General features: G+C 39.7%; 1 protein-coding gene across 4 annotated transcripts in view; it reads right to left on the reverse strand.

Annotated features, from left to right (window-relative positions):
- The window catches only part of PHACTR1 (phosphatase and actin regulator 1), a 302,539-nt gene extending 287,410 nt beyond the window's left edge, over positions 1-15,129 (reverse strand). For 3 of the 4 annotated variants that reach the window (XM_030944100.1, XM_030944096.1, XM_030944098.1), the window contains exons 1-3: positions 14,871-15,129; positions 12,704-12,815; positions 1,472-1,618 (exon numbers count right to left, since the gene is read on the reverse strand). In XM_030944100.1, coding sequence (XP_030799960.1) covers positions 1,472-1,618; positions 12,704-12,764 — 208 coding nt within the window. In that variant the 5' untranslated portion in view covers positions 12,765-12,815; positions 14,871-15,129. Of the gene's footprint in view, positions 1-1,471; positions 1,619-12,703; positions 12,816-13,880; positions 13,994-14,870 lie in introns of those variants that run through there. The other variant, XM_030944097.1, reaches the window with a different exon arrangement.
- Positions 15,130-18,398: the final 3,269 nt, after the last annotated feature.

Here is an 18,398-nt window from a genome sequence, read left to right on the forward strand (position 1 = left end):
AGGAGCGCAGGGAGGGAGGGGGAGAGACAGGGAAAACCCGTCAAGGATCTGCGGACGGGAGCGGCCGCGGCGGCCCTGCCCGCTGCCCCTGCCGAGTCCCGCCCGCCTCCGCTGCGGGGCACGGAGCGCTGTCCCCGGCCCCGGCGCTGCCGGCCCCCGCCCCGGGCAGGGTCCGGCCGAGCGCCTTTCCCGCCCCCAGGGGAGGTCCCGGCTGAGGTGCCGAACGCCGCCGATGGGCCTGGCCGGCAGAGGTGCCGCTCCTCAGCACGCCCGGAGCCCCGAATGCTCACTTCTAGCCCAGGGCCTCCGGAACTCACAGCACCGCTTCATTGGGACTTGGTGGGATGTCTAACGGTGCATGCCTTCACCTCCTTACCCTCGCTCCTTGGGCAAACCCATGGCGTAAAGTGGGATGGTGTGCCACACCTTGGCAGTTTAAAATGCCAGGGGACTGAGGAGCCTGCCCTCAACGTTTGAAACCGACCAGCCCTCAAAGCCCGGGGCTCGCCTTCCTAAGGGCTTCGGCCGGTCTTTGAGAAAAATGTGACCATCTGCAAAAGCCAGAGACTCCGTTCTCCAGGTGCAAACCGGGCTTGGTGTTTTGTGGAATTTCTGTTTCTCTGTTTAGTAATCAGCTCTTTATGTAGACGTTCTTACACTATGGTTTGTAGGCTGCCTGCCACATTAGGGCTCCAATTTCGGTTGGTTAATGTAATATAAATAATTTAAAATGCTATTAAAAAAAAGTGGGTAGCACAAAAGTACTACTTTACTAAAAGTAAAGTTAGACAGTTAAAATATGTGCCTAAGAGTGTACTAGCTCATGTCTTTTAATTCAGGGCTTTTTAGAAAAAAATACCAAAACCCACTCTGCCTAAAGTCACTAAGCTATCAGTACTTCTAAAATCTCTTCAATGAGAAAGGAAGACCAAGGAAGGAATGTTGGATCTCATAACTCTGAAGGCAGTGATAATAGCACTAGTTGGTCTGAATTTTGAAGGACAGCTCTCTTATTCATTTCTGCAGTCAAGAATTTTCTGTTACATGTTTGCCAATTAGTCCTGTTGAGGTTTTGGGTTGTGCTGCATTGGCTGTAACACTGGGGTTAGCTCAAGTCTGCTGTTAGCTGTAATGCCTCCATAAATGTTCTCAAGAACTTTCATGCTTCTGGATGCCTGGAATGGATAAGATATATTTTGTTTGCAAATCAATTCTATTTTGGTGTGATCTCACTAGCTCACCCTGGCTAAAACAGAAAAAAAAGTTTTAGTTAGCACTTGCAGGAGAATTTTGAAAACGATCCCTGTTCATACATATGCAGGTGCTTGTAGTTAGACAGCCTTGGCATCTTTGGATGTCTGGTGAACCACCACATCGCTTGAGAGCGAGGAGGTACCATCTGGTCCATCTGCATCTCAAAAAGAAGTCTTTAGTTAACATCACATGCTGTTTAGGGAAGGTGTGGTCTTACCATTATCAAGGTTGAAGCAGATCCGAGCTTCTTCCAAGTAAGGGGTGTCACTCTTAGACCGGAGCCTTCTGATGGGTCTCCGGTCTATGTCATCCTCAGAAGTTGCTGTCACTAGAGTGGGCACAGTGAGAAGTGTTGCCCGACGAGCTGGTAAGAAGAAATAAATGAAGATGAGAATAGGAGGACAACAGAGAAATAGAACAGGGGAAGAAGGAAGTAGAAAAAGAATAATAATTACTAGAAAAGAAAAGAGAAAGAAAATCACTCAATAGAAGAGATGATCTGTAGCAGGTAGTAGGCTGTTTGCTGTAAGGTCAATGCCTTATATTTCACATGCTGCAGAATTTAAGGGCTGGATTGAATGGTACCAAGGGAAGATTGCTGTCTTTTGTGTCCCAAAGACACAGCTTATAGCTCTGTTGCTGCTGCAGATTCCTTGTTCTAAGTTCCTAGTTACACCACTAAAACAATCCTTTTCTCAACTTCTCAGTAGCTCAATAGCTGCAGTCTCTCTTTTCCTGAATGTAGTTTTTGAGCCTGTGATACCTGAAGAGTGGAAATATTTAAGTGGTCAATTAATTTGCAGATATCAGTGGAAGGTGATATTTGCAGATATCAGTGGAACACATGATGTGATTATTATTCTTGACAAGATGCAAACCATTCCAAAACTCAGTTTCTTGTTGTCTCGTCTTGAGCATTTAAAATTAACAGCTACTTTTTTTTTGCTCTTGATCACTTTATGTCTTAATTTCTTAGTTGTGGAGCAGGGAGAAACATAATTTTCATTCTGTAGGAATTTTGTGAACATATAATTCCATTAATATTGTAAAGTATTCATATACTCTAGTGAAGCACCAATGAAAAACCCATGAGGAAAGTGTCTTCTGAGCAGGATTAAAATGGCTTGGGGCCATGCATTCAAGGAGGAGAAAGCAAAATATTTAATACTGGCTCATTAAGTGAGCACTGCCCACTCCATGCACTGATGAAGCAAATGGTAGGATAGTAAAAAATTGCTGTCATCATGCAATTAGAAGCCCTACTATAATCCATATATATAAGGAGAAAATTAATGTTGAAGAGGCAACCCTCATTTGGGCATTGCCTAGGTATTTAGCTCTGGACCTTATAGCTTTGATAATGTCTCTTAAATGTAGGTGTTTTATATGTGAAATGTAATTATGAGTGGCTGTTGACTGCTTTGGGCACTGAGCCTATAAATTACAAATCACAAAGAGAAGAGCCTCTATAAATATATCCACCTAAACTCTCTGTCTCTGAGTAGATAAAGATTATCACAAATGCTAGTTGGGATGTGGCTGATCACTGAAATCATGAGTACCATCCACAAGTACTTTCTCCTCCACCTGATATGTACTTGGAAAGAGAATTTCTGCTTGAAAGCCCATCCTTACCCACAACGTGCACCTATAAACATTAACTACCATGTGGGACCCTGTAAGAGCCTAGGAGCCTAAACCCTAAATGTTTCTTGCTGTTGAGACATTATCTAGCATAAGAGACTTTATCTCAGGGCTTTTGTAAAGCATCACACTTCAAATAACTAACAATGAACTATATTCTCCCATTGGGAGTAGAGAACATGACTGATAGTGACTAAGAGCATATTCTGCAACCTACTAACTATGATTCTTTATTTTAAAAGTTTTTTAGAGTTTCAAATGAGACTTGTCAATCAGTAGCTTTCAGATGCCTAAGATCTGACTAAGGTGTTAGGTATGATAGCATATAATTAGTATGAGTTAACAAAAGCTGTCATGCTCTATTTTTCAATCTGCAGTATTATGTAGTTTACTAAACAAGTAAATCTGTGCTGCTGGAGGTAGAGGTTATTTCTGATCTAACTTACTTATTTTCTGTTTTTAAATAGATTTCTTTTATTTTTTGGTTTTTGCTCATTTCTAACCTAGCATTTGAATTTGAAGTAAAAGCAAAGGGCGGGAGTTGAAATTGATTTAATGGGGTCAACTATTTAGATTAAGCTAAAGTAAACATTGCAAGTAGGCTGTAAACCATTCCTCCCTTGTAATAGGGAATAGTAATGAAGATAAAAGAGAATGGAAAATTTCTGCTATGGAAAATTTTGTGTACTGCATCTTCAAATTTACACTTAAGGAAGATTTCTCTATACAGGAAGTTATTACTGTAAAAGTCATCTCATAAAACAACCATGTAAAAGATTTGTCTTTTAAAACTGGCATGACCTAGCTGTAGTTAAAGTCAGTGAAAGGGTATCCATGAATTTCAGCTGGATCACAGCACAGAAATATATCTGAAAAAAATCCCAACACCAAACTACATACACATTTTTAGTAAACAGAGAATAAGAGTAAGCTTTTCTATATAATTGTTTATAAATAATTTTTACCTTTTGGGTCAAAATATTGGGATCTGGCTTGTATTCATTTTGACTGCAGGTAGGTGGATGCTAGAAAATGTTTCTTGGAGTAATCATTATGTATTACTTTGACAACCATCATTATCTACCCTTTGTGTATATTACCAAAAGGAGTTTTCAAGAATGACTGGAAATTTTAAGTAAACATTGAAAACATTTCAGAGTAGGCTAATAAGTACTAAAACATTTTGCAATAAAAACCTAAGATCAATTCTAGAACTGAAAAGCATAGCTGATCACATTCTGGTATCCACAGAGTGACAGTGAATGTTTATGCCTGCCATGAATATAACTGTACACACTCTTTTCCTAATCCACAGCAGTCCTTAATTCAATAATGACTCACCATACATTTTTTACTAAAGCTGTCAATGTATGCCCATTGTGACTCTTGGGTCCATCACAGATAACCCACCAGTATCCCTAGCTTCAGCTGCTCCCCACAAACCAGCTCAGTCTCTAGGACACACTTTTAGGTGCTAGTTTTTCCGGAAAATCAGGAAGTATCCTCTTGAAAGTCTTGGAGCAATGGAATGACATTACAGTACACATTAAGGGACCTGCTTACTCTGCAAACGGGTTTGAGACCAGTGTCGAAAAGCTCAATTTAGGAAGCCACTGTAACAGCATGTGGAAGGAAAATAAGTCATTTCGTTAAATTCTTTCATTCTATTTTCATTGTTCCTCATAGGCTTACATTCCAATTGGCTCATTGCGGCAATGTCTCGTCTGGTATTTGTTAGAAAGGGAAAAAGTTGCTTATGAAGAGAAAAATACCTTAAAACTATAAATGCTGTAATGCACATCATGTGACATGTTAGAATTGATTATATATAATGTCCCATTTGTTTGTATTACAAGTTCAAAGGTATTTTTAACATATAACTTCAATATATTTAGTTAGATCTATAGCTGGTCCCAATTTTTGAATACTCCTTAAAATTACTGAAAACATGAAGGGTGGTTTGCAAAGAATTTTTGATGCCTTCCATTTTTTCCATTAAGATACTTTTCCACATATTTTAATAAAAATGTTAGTAGTAATTTTTGTTCACCAAGAACTACCTTTATGTTTTAAAGAGTTATAGTAATGATTTTTTAAGAGTTGTGTTACTTAGAAAAAAAATTAATTGGAAAAATTTCAGAGGTGAAATGGCATCTTCCTAAAAATTAATTGGAGAAAACACATAATATTCATTTAGATTTTTCCACCCACTTTTACCAATCAGCCTTTATTAAAATAGCTCATTGGTGACACAAGTACCTTGGTCATTTTTGACTCAATAGGGTCTTCACCTAGAAACCCTAAATTGCAGAGTACATTTTGATCTCAAAATGGCAAATCTTTGAAAATATAATGATTTTTATCTTAGTACGAGTGAAGTGCTGAAATGTTTCTTGCAGAAGTCTAGATGTAGAAAGACTGTGTTCCTGATGCATAGAATCACAAGCAGCTTCAAATAACACTGAAATAGCCACAAGGGGGATGCTGGTTTACATCAGAAATCTCAAAGGCTTTTCTGAGGAAAACCTTGTTTCTCAGGGCAAATTTTTAACAATTTTTGTAAAATCCCTATAAAAATATTTTAATTGCAGTCCTGCTATTGCTGATTGAATAGGATTCTTCTTCCTTGCTACTTTTTTTCCGCTAGAGAAACATATGGGATCTTACTCAGTTCTCCTTCATGCTTCTGTGGAGAGGGCTCACCATGGCATAAAATATCTGCATGTGGATAATGCATGCAGAAATATATTTTTGGCTAAATGGAAGCTTTAAAAATATGAGTTCGGGTACATTTTGATTCATCTAGCACATGATACTCCTTTTGTGCTAAAGAACATTATTAGGCTGTGAATATTCTTCCTTAAAGACAAACCAGGCAGTGGGTTCAATTGAAAGTTTACTTGGAAAAAAAATCTTTTGGTCGGGTTTAATGCCACTTCACTTTATCAGATGCATTTAAAAGAAGGTGAAAGGACAACATTTGGAGGATTAGATTTGGGAAATAGAATATGAGTTGCAGGAGAGGCAGAGAGTGGAACATGTGGAGAAGACATAATTTGTCATTTATGAAGAAAGATTTATAGGCTTGTGTCTCCCACATAAACACAGAAGCACATGCATATGGATTGCTCCATGTCGCTAAAGCAAAGCTGTTGAAATCTGTCCTGATGGACTTCAGTAATCTGAAACAAAGTACATGGATGCAATGTATTCAACCACAGGCCCAAGGGATGCAAACAACTGTACTCATATGAAAGGATAGCCACATTTATGTGCATGTTCATTCTGCTGGTTTGTGGAATTTGGTTAAAAAGTATGCACAATACACCTAACTAGCATTTTTTGTACATTTTAGGTGAAGCTTGCTTATTTCTCTATGTCCAAAGGTATAGGCTGTTCTGAAATTCTCAATAATGGGGATATGCCAGAATAGGAAGTAGGAAAAGAATTCTAAAAAGGATGAGGAAAAGGTTGATGTTGATCAGTTTCTTAATGTCATTTAAAGGTAGGGACATTTTATTAAGAATGCACATTTGATGTTACTAATTCTTCTGATATTGATGTCTGTCTAAGAACTAGTGATATCACATAGATAAAAGAGACCTGGAAGCTATCGTAACTTTGAAAATACATTAACATATTGGATGGATTAATCATAACATTTTGGTGGATAGAGGGACATCCAGAGTAGAATAATTCTGGATTAGGATCTGAGGATTCTGCAGCAATATGTTTTTATAACACACTGGACCCAATTTAATATGCAAAAGCAGAAGGAAAGTAGCCATGAAGAGTCAGCAGTGATTAAATCAAACATCTAGAATGAATCAGCACTGACTGAATTAAAATAAATGAGCAAAAAATGAAGCACAGTGAAATAAATATTGTGGAAACATAGAGTAACAGAAAAATGTGGAATTAAAACTATACCTGAGAATACTTTATTAAACCTTATCAAGAAGAATGACTTCCTGAAATCTTTTGAGTAGTCATGGCCTAGGTGTCTATACAAACTTGTTACCCCTGGTGGTATGTACTATATTTTTATTTCTATTTTTTTTTTACTTTCCATTTTTTATTCATTCATGCTCCTGATGAATGTAAATTAACCAAGTAAATTATGTGAATGTTGCAACCAATAAAAGCATACCTAATGTAAATCTGTCTGTAACTTATTTATAGGTACAATGGATAGCTTGAGATAAACCTGCAAGAGAGTTTTGTTCAGTTATTTAAATAGGTGCAGTGTATCTTACCAAATGGCCTAGCAAGCAACTTCAAGGAATGTAGCAGAATCTTCAAAATAATTAACACAGTTAATTTTAAGTTGGTGTGCCCTGCTGGTATGAAAAGATATAAGATATAAGATTATAGGATATAAGTGGATGCACAGCTCTCTCACAGGAAATTAGAAAGTATTTTATTGAGTCAGAAGTCATGTGAGAGCTGAGCCTGAACTCCCAGCAGGGACCTGAGAGTTGCACTGTGGTGTAAAGGTGGATGCCTGCATCCCAGAGTGGCATCCTGACACTGCACTGTCAGCCCGTGCTGTCAAACTGGCGTGCTGTTGCTAGAGGCACTAAGAGAGGGTGAGTCTTGGCCCCCATTCCATCAGATCATGCCTGCAGAAAAGTGCTATGTGCTGTCTGTGATGGGCAAATCCCCTTTTATGGCAGTACCTAAAGCCTTCACTTGCAATGTACTGGGCAGGAATTATTCTTCTCTCTTAGAGTTCATCCAGGTGCTCAGCTCCCCTGGTATACAATAGGAGGGAGAGAGGGGTTCCTCAGTTCTTAATCCTGATGGAACCTAGGTGAAAGCCAGATACCAATAGCTCTGTGTGCACTCCTTGCAGAGTTTAGTTGGCTGTGGCTCAAGGCAGGCTCTTTGACATGGTACAGCTGTTGGAGAGAGTGGTTTAAGAGGCCCTGACAGCTTTGGAGCTTCTTGAGAGAGAAACAAGAAACCTCAACATCTGCTTTCTCCCTGGTTTTGGAGTTACACTGTGGCCACTGCCCATTTGCTGAGCAAAGTTTCAGCTGTGCCTGTGGCTGGCTACATTCCTCACTGATCCACATCCAGACTGCTGACTTCATGTCCTATGCTTAGTGTCTCATGCCTGCCTCATCATCCATGGACTTGTCTGATGGTCCGGACTCCTGACTAAACCTGATGACTGTCACCAGACCTGCTTGGCTCGTGTGCTGCTGTGCTTTACCTCCCATAGGTGAGGTAAAGCTGCTGCCTGTTTTCATGACTCTGGGTTTATTTTCTCTTACAGAGCTGCTCACTTCTGCTGCTCCTCAGTGCCTGCCTGCTCAGCTCTGTCAAATGTGAAGTCTTTCTTTTCATGCCCAAAAGCATAATTTTTATATAGAACTTCAAGATCAATGATGCCTCTCCAAAGCAGGCTACAGCCAAGATGAAATCTTCACATTTACAGCTTTGGATTACAGCTTTACCCATTTTGGGGAAGTTGCTCCCTTTTCTGAATTAGATTCTATCTTGCCATTCCTCTATGCAAACAAATGCCATTAGTACAGGCATCTTTCACTCAAGTTCACTGTCTAGGCTTTCATAATCAGTATAGAGGCAAGGCTTACATTAATCCAAGGAAGATATCTAAGATTAGGTGAACCCTGCTTTTAAAATGACATTTTTTCTGATACACGCTAAGCTAGTTACAACTGTTAGGGAGAAACATCTTCACTGAGGCCACCTAAGGGATAAGTGAACTAAATCCTATTCCAGGCCACATTACATACTTTCAGCCCTTGCAGCTAAAAGCCATGATAGGTTTGTATTTAGAATACATTTGCAGCCAAGAATAACCAGTATCATCCAGACACTTCAGAAGGAGAAGGCTTTTTTGAAAATGAAAGTCCAGCTTCATGCTTAGATTTCAGATTCAGGCTTTTCAAGGGCAAGAGGCTGGATCCAAAGGATCACAGTCCTTTCTTTCCTGTTTCTGATTTGCAGATGCGTCACCAGGCATTACGCACTTGGCAAGGACATCCCACCAGCTCCTAGATTCCAACATACAGTACACAAGAGACAGTCAGGAAGGCTGCAGAGCTTAGGATATTTCTGGCTTGTGTTTGAAGACTACAGCCAGCTGGCTTCATTTACCAAGTTTTCTAAATCTAGCTAATCCTACTGGCAGATCCAGCTTTTGTGACTTTTCCATCCCTCCTGCTTCACTTTCCTTGAAGGAAACAGGGAACAGCTGTTTGAACAGCAGATACAGCCTGAACGGGCAAGCATTTCTCTGCTCTGTGCTCAGCACATGGAAGTGAGGTGATGGCTGCTCCTGCAGAGGAGAGGATGGGAGAGGTGGCAGCTCGTAAAGTAACACCTCTCTCTTCCTACCCTAAAACAGCAAAGGCAGTTTGCATCTTTCTGCAGGAGCAGGGACAAGGCGTGGGTGTTAGTGCAGGCAGTAAGGTGCAGAGAACCAGTGGGTTAGTTGCTGGAGGATAAAACCCTGTCTCAGTCTATTTGTTGAGGTCAGAGTATCACACATTCAACTACACAAGACCCCAGGCCAGGTAGAATTTTATGTCATCAGTTGTCAATGACACCGTAGCTCTTTGAGTTCCTTCCCAACATTTTGCAGTCCTATTCCTTCTCTTCTCTTCCACCCACAAGGAATGACTAGAAATGAGAATGAGTGCTTTACAGCTGCCATTTGTAAATTGTCATGTCATTAATGTGAAAACACTGGAAAGACTTTTTTCTTGATCTGGAGTACTAAAGGGCAGAGACCTTCAAATCTCACAAAAGAGTTGAGTGGGTCATAAACCCCCATTCTACATTTTGTAAACAGAGCACTTTGTAATGCAATAACTAACAATATAACTACACTACTAATAATACATATACTGTTTTCTGATGTTGTTTCTAATTAAATGGCAGAATACTGTAGTCTTCTTTCACTTAGTTCTTATTGCAGTTTTAATGCATATACACATGCTGTTTGATAGTGTGATTTGCTTATAGCGTCATGCTATTATATCAACATCAAAGAGTTACTTGCAATCCCATTAGGCAGATCTGTTGGCAATGCTTTCTTGCAGACCTTTTATTCAGTTCCATACTAGCTACTTGAGCTATGCTATTTATTGCGGATAAGTGCCTCACATTCAGTGTGTTTTGGGGGCGGTTTCAGAAAGTTAAAGCTTAATGCAGTTAGCCTGTTTCTCAGAAGGTGGAGAAGGAAAGAAATATGATGATTTTGCCCATGTTTGGAGATATCATGCCATTACCTCATATGAAAGGGCTTGTTTTTTGGAAGACAGCCTTAAAATCTGGCATAAGGTAAAAGGGCAACAGGAGTTAGCAGAGCTGTATAGGCAGCATGAATACACACTCAATAGGTTTGAGTTGCTTGTTCTGTACTGGGGGTAAAGTAGCTGAGAGGAAGGGGTTATTTAGAAGTTTGGGGCTAAAGGTAGTCATAAAGGCATTTACTGCAGAAAAGCTTGATGATCATAATACTTCCAGAGGCTTATTCTTCAGCCTGCTGAAGCAGTCTGTGGCACATCAGAGAGGCTCAGTGAAAGCCTCCTGAAACTTTTCTCTGCACAGGCCGCATTTCATCTCACATCCTATTGCCACTGCAATTGTTCATCTGTTCTTCCCCTCAAGCACCTCTCCTGTTGCCAGGGGGCTGCTGTGTTGCAGCATTTGAGAATGTAAAGCAGACGCATTGTCTCTTCCATGCTCAGAGCAATTTCCCTGCTGGCACTCAGCTTGTTGGAGAGCAGCTGACCTCAAGCACAGAAACAGGAAGAGAGGGGAGGTTACTAGAGTTTGGGGAAGAGGCCCCACCTCAGCATGTAGAGGTAAGAGATGCAAAGGGCAGGAGCTGCGAGAAATGTAGTAAAAAGAGCAATGAGAAAGGTGAAAAGTGAAACGGGACAGAGCCTTAGTGCAGCATGGCTTTTCTGTCAATGTTTCTAGTTGTGGAGGTAGTTAGGGTGTGGGACACTGGTGCACAGGGGAAGCATGTAATTGGTAAATTTCATAAAACATTCCCAAGCAGGGCAACAAAAAATCTGAGTCTCAGTGCTACTCCTACTTGTTTTGGCCAAGGGATAGAAGTCCACATGACAGACCTAGAGGTCAGCCCCCCGCTGATGACATTTGTATCAAGGAATACGGTTCTGCATAATGAATTTTTTCCTTGTTTTGGGTTTAATAACTGACCAGTACAAGCATTTCTATATCTGCTAACAATATAATTTCTCCAAGTATGGGTAAGATAATAATGTTTTTTCAATCTTGCTTTCTTGGATATAGTCATAGCGAAGTTGACCTGCACAACCCTTATGAGTCACCCTGTGCACATGAGCGTAACAGACTTTCATTGCATGATCACATATTCTTTCTTTCACAGTTGCCTCTGTATGTTGCAGTGCACAGGGCATTGGGATGCTGTTGATAATTTGCTATAGTTTGTAAAGCAGTGAAATGTATATTCCTGAATTTTAGTTTCGATGGAATAGGAATGGTTTGTTCCCATAGAGATATCAAAAAATTGTTATGGTTGGAACTGGTAACAGGAGGTCATCTAGTCCAACCTCTCTGCTCAAAGAGGGTTGAATAACATATTTCAAAATTACTTCTTGGCAACACCCAGGTGTTTGTTGTATTTTAGAGCAGGAGAAAAAAAACCCATCAAAATCGCTCATTGCCCTCAGTGGTTTTTCCCCGATTTTGTGGTGCTTAATATTTGCTTCTCTTGTTCAATGCAGGAAGCTGTGTTGTGACAAGAAAGGCTTTCTACAACTGGTACAGATGAAATTGTATCACAACAACTGAGACAGCAGCTAAGCAACACAGCATGTGTTAGGCAGCAGCACCTCAGCTGAGCCAGAGGTCAGAGGTGGTACTGCTCCCCATTATCCTGGGATGGTGGCATCCTGTGAGTGGATTGCATCTTGCTCTGGGAGAATAGCCTCCAGAGGGAAGTCCAGATTCTGTTGTCCAGACTTTGCATTTGATTAGCAACCAGTGAAATTAATAGTGGAAGAAAAATGAATCCCATTTTCAAAAAACAGGCAGTATGTGGAAACAAAAATGGCTGAAGAGCTACTTGGCTCTTACAATTTTCTTGAATTTGATATAGTGTTTAAAGTTTAAGGAAAAAAAAAACGTTCTCTCTGAAATTGCAAGTTTTCTCCAAATATAGAGCTGGTGAGAAAAATGTGAACTGACTTTACCAAAAATATCATCTATGTTATGAACAAGTCTCAACTACATTAAAGCAGTGGATCTTGGTTACCCTTCCCCTCTCACCCTGCTGCTGCTCTGTGAGGGCCAGCATTTCACAAGGGATGATGAAGACCAGTGAGAACTGCTCTGTGCAAAACGGGTGGGGGACTGCCTCAGGGCCTTCCCAAACCAGTTTTAACTGAAAAACATCACCTTATGATCCTGTCAGCACTGAGAAGAAAGAGGAGGAAAGGAAAGGACACCACAGGCTTACTCAGCAAGCTGCAGGCCATTTCTGTCTCCTATGTCACGTCCATTTAGGTTCTGCAACACCAGAACCTGTGTCTTGGCAGCTCTTTTTGCTCCCGCAGCACATGCAACAGCTCTCACAGCTCCTCCTTATCCTCTGAGAGGGCAGATGAACCCCACCATTACTCTTCTGGTGGTCCCTTTTAAAGCCCATGCATTTTGAAGGCCCTGTGCCCTCCCAACACTTAAGTATGTTGGTCACTGGCCCCTATCTGGCCATATACATTTTAACTGTACAGTTAAACTAGTAATTTTCTGAGTCAGTGCCAGAGTTTCTTACCTTGGGCTCCTTGACTGTAAAACAGTCTGTGGGCAGACTCAACATCCAAAAAGTAGTCCATTTTGAAGGTGCTTTGTGTACAATACTCCGGTATGAACGATCAGTCAGATTACTAGAAAAGATTACAGAGATGTCAGAGAAAAAAGCTGGTGGAAAGTACTGTGTAGGCAGTCACTAAAGTACTTCATCTGGCATATTAGGGTCAAAATATTTTCAAGTCACTATTTATAGAACTTCATAAGCATCCTTTTCTATTTTAGAATATTTGGTTCAAAACGTCGTCTAAAGACAAAAAAGAAAAGTGCTACTGCAGTATTAGCAAGATTCCTTGTATCTCCTAGTACAATCACCTGTATTCTAGTCACAGTCTCTATTTCTTAAGACACATACTTGGATTCATCTGCCTGTTACATTTGCCCTTTAAAAGAAAATCAGAAAAGCTCAGGACAGGGACCTCCTTTAGCCAGATTCACAGCCAGTGCCTCTAAGTAGGCACTACTATAACAGACTACATTAAAGATTGCATTCTTGCCACTTATGCCAAAACACTGCACTAAAAAGGAAGACACAATATTCTGGATATTTCACTCCACCTAAATGGACCAGAAGCCAACCTTGCCTTTCCTCTCTCCTCTTGCTGACCAGAAGTAGCAACAGAACATTCCATCATCAGTTTTAAAATATGTGGTAAGAGCAATCATTAAGAAATGGTAGGCTACTCCTAGCACTGTTTTGTAGCTAAGGTTCATATTTTTGGCATCCTTTTGAATCATAGATCTGCAGAGATCCTGGATTACAACTCTCCAAGCTGTACACTGAATTATGTTTGCCTGTGCCCGGCAGAGTTCCTGGAAAGATATTGTGACCCTTCTCCAGCTTCATTACTACCTTCTGCATTTTATTATACTTTTAAAAACTCACATAAAAAAAACAAGGTTTGCAGAAAACACACAACCCCGTTCTATCACCCACATCACAGTTCACCACAGCCTGTAATCATAAGCATGCAAACAACTCTGAACAACATGTATTTTAAGACAGACAGACAAAAATACCTCTAGTTCTTTTCTGTGCAAACCTAACAAAAATATTTGAGGCAGAGAGTCTAATTCTTGCTTCAAGTAATTCCTTCAATTTTGCTGTAAAAAGTCAGGAAACTAGGCTTCCAAACCTTTACCTTTTTCCTTTGATTCAGTTCTCATCAATCAACATGCAGTCCTTTTAAAATCCAGAAGTCTGTCCTGATGAGAAAACTTTTGCATTCCACAGCAATTCACTTTACTGTAGCACTCCCAAACCAGAAATGATACTTACTGCAGAGTATCAAGGGCTGTCTGGCAGTGGTGTAAGCTCCAGTAGTTTCAAAGAGGGTTTCTTTGATCTTACTAAATGTCCCCAGTGTAAGCAAACAATTTTGATTGTTTGATTGGAACTCTGATGAATAATGCATAACGTCAACTGGACTTCCTTTATCAGATAAAAATGGCCAGGAGATGTTGTTACTTAGCAACAGGAGGTGACACTACGTTCATCTCCCCCACTCCCCCTCACCCTTCGTACTAAAAAATTAAGCCCTTGGTTTTGATTTGATAAAAACTTTCCCAAGGAAAAAAAATCTCTATCAAGTTTCCTTAAGAATTTGTTTTACACGTCGATCTTCCTTGTTGCATCTCATATTCTGAGAGATTTTTAATGTTTCATAATGGTTAAATTTAAACATAACATTGTGTTTTATCTAATAGTTTGCTTTCACTAAGAAAAATACCTGCTTACTCCATCATTTACCATAAAGGTAATGAGATTGTTTTGCTATGAATATAATGCAAATAACATCTTGAGAAGAGATTCATTTCTTATCTGGTACTGCTTGTTGGACAAGGCAGACAGAAAAAGCAACATACAAAATGTTCCAATGATGCTATGAAATATACAGAATATTGAGAAACCTTTCCTATTACAGAATTCCTACTGTAAGTAATTAATTCATTCTTGAAGGAGCTCTAACATCTGATAAGCATTCTCAAGGAATCGTTGCATTTCTGCTTAAGATACAGCCTTTTACAAAATACACAATGTAGCTTTTTTTAGGAAATGCACATTGACAAAAAGCCAAAGCACTGAAAGATTTAAAAAATAAATAAATAAAATCAGATGCAGAAGTACTTACCAGTGTTACTGACCTCTTTCCATCCTACTGTCATGGAATAAGACTAAGCAAATGCAACCCAGTCTGTGAGCCAGAAAGAACAGCTTCTAATTTTCACTTCAACCTCGAAATCAAGAGTACTGAATAGAGAAAGGTGACGGATCTGCTGTTTTATATTATGATGAAATGAAAGCTCTTAGCACAGATCTGAGTAGAACTGCTTTTTTTTATACTACATTAGCCTGCTAATTTGAGGAAAGTGAAAGGCTTTGTTTTACTGTCTTTTATCTGTTCTCTTTGCTACCCCCACAATTTAATTTGCATTTAAAATTATTCTTATGTCTCCACTGCACTCCAAGGTATGGAGCATTTTCTAATCACGATGAATGTTCAGTGTGGTTTTTTTGTGCAATGCCACTTTTATTCTGAGCCAGAAACATGGTGAGTAATTATAATTGCCAGCTATTTTCTAGAATGAAATACAGAGTGGTTGTCTGATGCAGTTTTTGATTTTTCCTTCATTTAGCAGTACATTGCAACAAACTACTCAGTCAAAGCATCAGTAAAAATATAAATCAAAGAGCACAGTGTCATGGCATGATAGCTTAAACATGCATATCCATAGACCGTGAAAGCAGAATATGTTTCTACTGAGATCTTTTAAATTATAATTTGCCTTTTAAAAGTTTAAAAGTGAGATTGAATAGCTAATAAACTGAAATATAGCAGTTATCTCTTTGTGGCTTACAGCTGATCTAGTTTAGTATTACTGAAGCTGCACATAGTTTGGAATCCTGATCAAGCCAAGCACTAGGGGCTAAGAAGGGCCATGCTATTAAGTTGCATGGGCATCCCTCACAAGAGGATCATGACCCTGCTTTTTCCAGCAGGTCTTTGAGAAATTCCCCAAAGCCTTTTTGGAAGTGAGTAAGAAATTGAAGAAGTGGTGATAAAATGATCCTTTAATAAATTTATACTCAGGAGTGCTGGTCAAGAGAAGCGTCAATAAGCAGACAGACCTAGTCTTCTCATTTTTGCAGATACTTTGCTCAAAAGGTCAGATATAAATACCTTCTAAAATCCATTGCCACCAAACGTTACTGGCACTCAAAACTGGGGCTTTTCAGTATCAGAAAACTATCAAGTAGCATAGGATTTTTTGTTTATTTTTAAGAAGAAACCCAAGAAGATGAAAAAACCCTCAGAATACAGGGATTTTTTTAGAGCAAGTTAGAAAGTTAAGAATCCCCATGAAGAGATTACTACATGGCTTCCCATTCCTAAGACTTCTTATATTCTTTTCCAGTGCACCAAGACAGCATCAAAGATAAGGAGAAGCTACATGAACTCCAAGTAGAGTCTGATATGGCTGTTTCTACACTGGCACTCCACTAAATATAGTCGGATTGAGTAGGTGTCTCCCTGTGCCACCTTAGTTGTTGATGTGGTTTACCAAACTGTGTTTCTGTTTTCAGAGATGTGACAAATGTTTTCATTCCTAAAGACAAATTAAAGCAAAAGCAATCCACAAGAACACCGCAAGCTGCTTTATTTGCATTTTGGAGAGTTGCTAGCACCTCCATCTTTGCATTTTGGAGGGTTTGTGTTTGCCATGGTGACTGTTGAACAGTAGCTGTATAGCTATGGAGTTATATAGCTGTACAGCTGTCCCTCCAAGCTGGCCTCTGATAATAGTTGGATCCATTATCTTATGGAACAGGGGCCAGTTGCCTGTTTAGGCAAGCTGGCTTTCTTTAACATAAAACCAGGAAAAATAAGAAAGGCTGGCAGCACAGAGATTCAGAAGGAAAATGGAAGTCAGGAACATCACTCACTCTAAGGATTATGCCTGTTTGCAAGCAATATGGAATACTTTTGGTTTTTCCTCAGGACACAATCTCAATCAGAAGGAAATTGAAAAAGCTACAAGCTTGCAGGCTGGAGAATGTTTAATACCTATCCTTTAGCCTTTGATTTATCCTCCCCTCCTGATCCTCTTTGCTATGTCCCTTTCAATATGCATGGTCATCTTCAAACATGGCTATCAAGCGAAGTCATTGACATCACCAGCAGCCTCTCTACTGACCATTGCAAGATCTTCCATCTTGATACTTTCATCCATCTCAGGGATTTACAGTTTATTTTAAATTATAGTGCAGCATTTCTGACAACTGCTAAGAGCTCTTTCTGACAAGGAAGCACTTAGCAACAAGAAAGGTAACAGTGCCTATGTATTTATATGCTTCTGTAGCATTCATCATCATAAGGGAAATCCTTGCCTGCCTGATTAGAAAATATCTAGGATGGTGGTGTGGGCTCAGATTTGACCCACAGTCCAGGAAGAGCTCAGCCCTCAGAAACAGAAATCCAGTTCAGTTGAAAAGCTTACACGTCTAGATATGTTTTAAACATGATCCCCAGATCAGGCTTCACATACCCCTGAGGCTCAGTGGGAAAGTTCTGCACAACTCTTGTGCTAAAGCACAGTCCACTGAGATGTGTACTCTGCCTTGGTTTCCAAAGAACAGCAGAGCATCTCAGAGGACAGGACAAGGAAGGGCAGCAGTAGCCAGAACGAGAAACTGTACTCTCTAGCTCTCTGTTTTTCCTGTGCTTTATCAAGGCCTGAAGCCAAACTTGCAAAACTTCTGCTATTGACCAAATTATCAGCATGGATCCCTGTTTAGGATAACGGGTGAAGTGATTTTGTAACATACACAGGTATCTATATAGGACTAGACAGAGACTGAATGCCTTGTGAGCTAGACCATAATACCAACCAATCAAACTCTGCTAAAGAAATACTTGGAAAAAACCTATCACACTTAGGAAAAATCTGAAGCCAAAATTCCTCATCGTGAGCTTTAGTAACCTACTACATCACATTTGACTTTTTCCCAAATTAAAAAAAGAAAGCCAACACCCCCAAAAAAAAATCTCAAGAGGAACGTAATTGAACACTTGGCATTTAAAAGAAGTGAGAAAGGAGTGAGTAGCCTTCTGGTTCTCTAACAGTCAGATACTTGTAGGCATTGGGCTGAGGTTTTTTCCTACCCTGAACTCTCTATTGAGAACATAACTGTTACTGTAATGACTCAGAGCCTTGAAAAAAGAGTCTGCTGCTGACAAACACTAATATTAACCTGAAAGAAAGTGGGAGAGAGAATGTAATGTGTGACTGAAAAAGTGTAGGCAAGGTGATTATTACAGAGAGTTGTTTCCTGAGGGATACATTCAGAATAAAGGAAGAATATAAAAGTTTAAGCCTCTAAGCTGTGAAGAATGGGCACTTTTTTAATTATAATGATTAGTCTTATGCTTAGATATGTTAAAAAGAGAGGATTGCTACCAAAATTAGGACACAAATGTGTTCTCTATTTCTTATTTGTAATGCAAGACAGATATTATGATGCACATAACAAACAGCAAAAGACAAAAATATTCAAATGAGGTTTGCAGATTCTTTATGGAGATAGAGACTAACATTGGTGCTTTCAGAACTTCCTACAAATTTTGTACCACTCCATTTTGGGATCCTTAGGCTGAAAC

Source organism: Camarhynchus parvulus, chromosome 2, assembly GCF_901933205.1.
Source record: "Camarhynchus parvulus chromosome 2, STF_HiC, whole genome shotgun sequence".
NCBI lineage: Eukaryota > Metazoa > Chordata > Aves > Passeriformes > Thraupidae > Camarhynchus > Camarhynchus parvulus.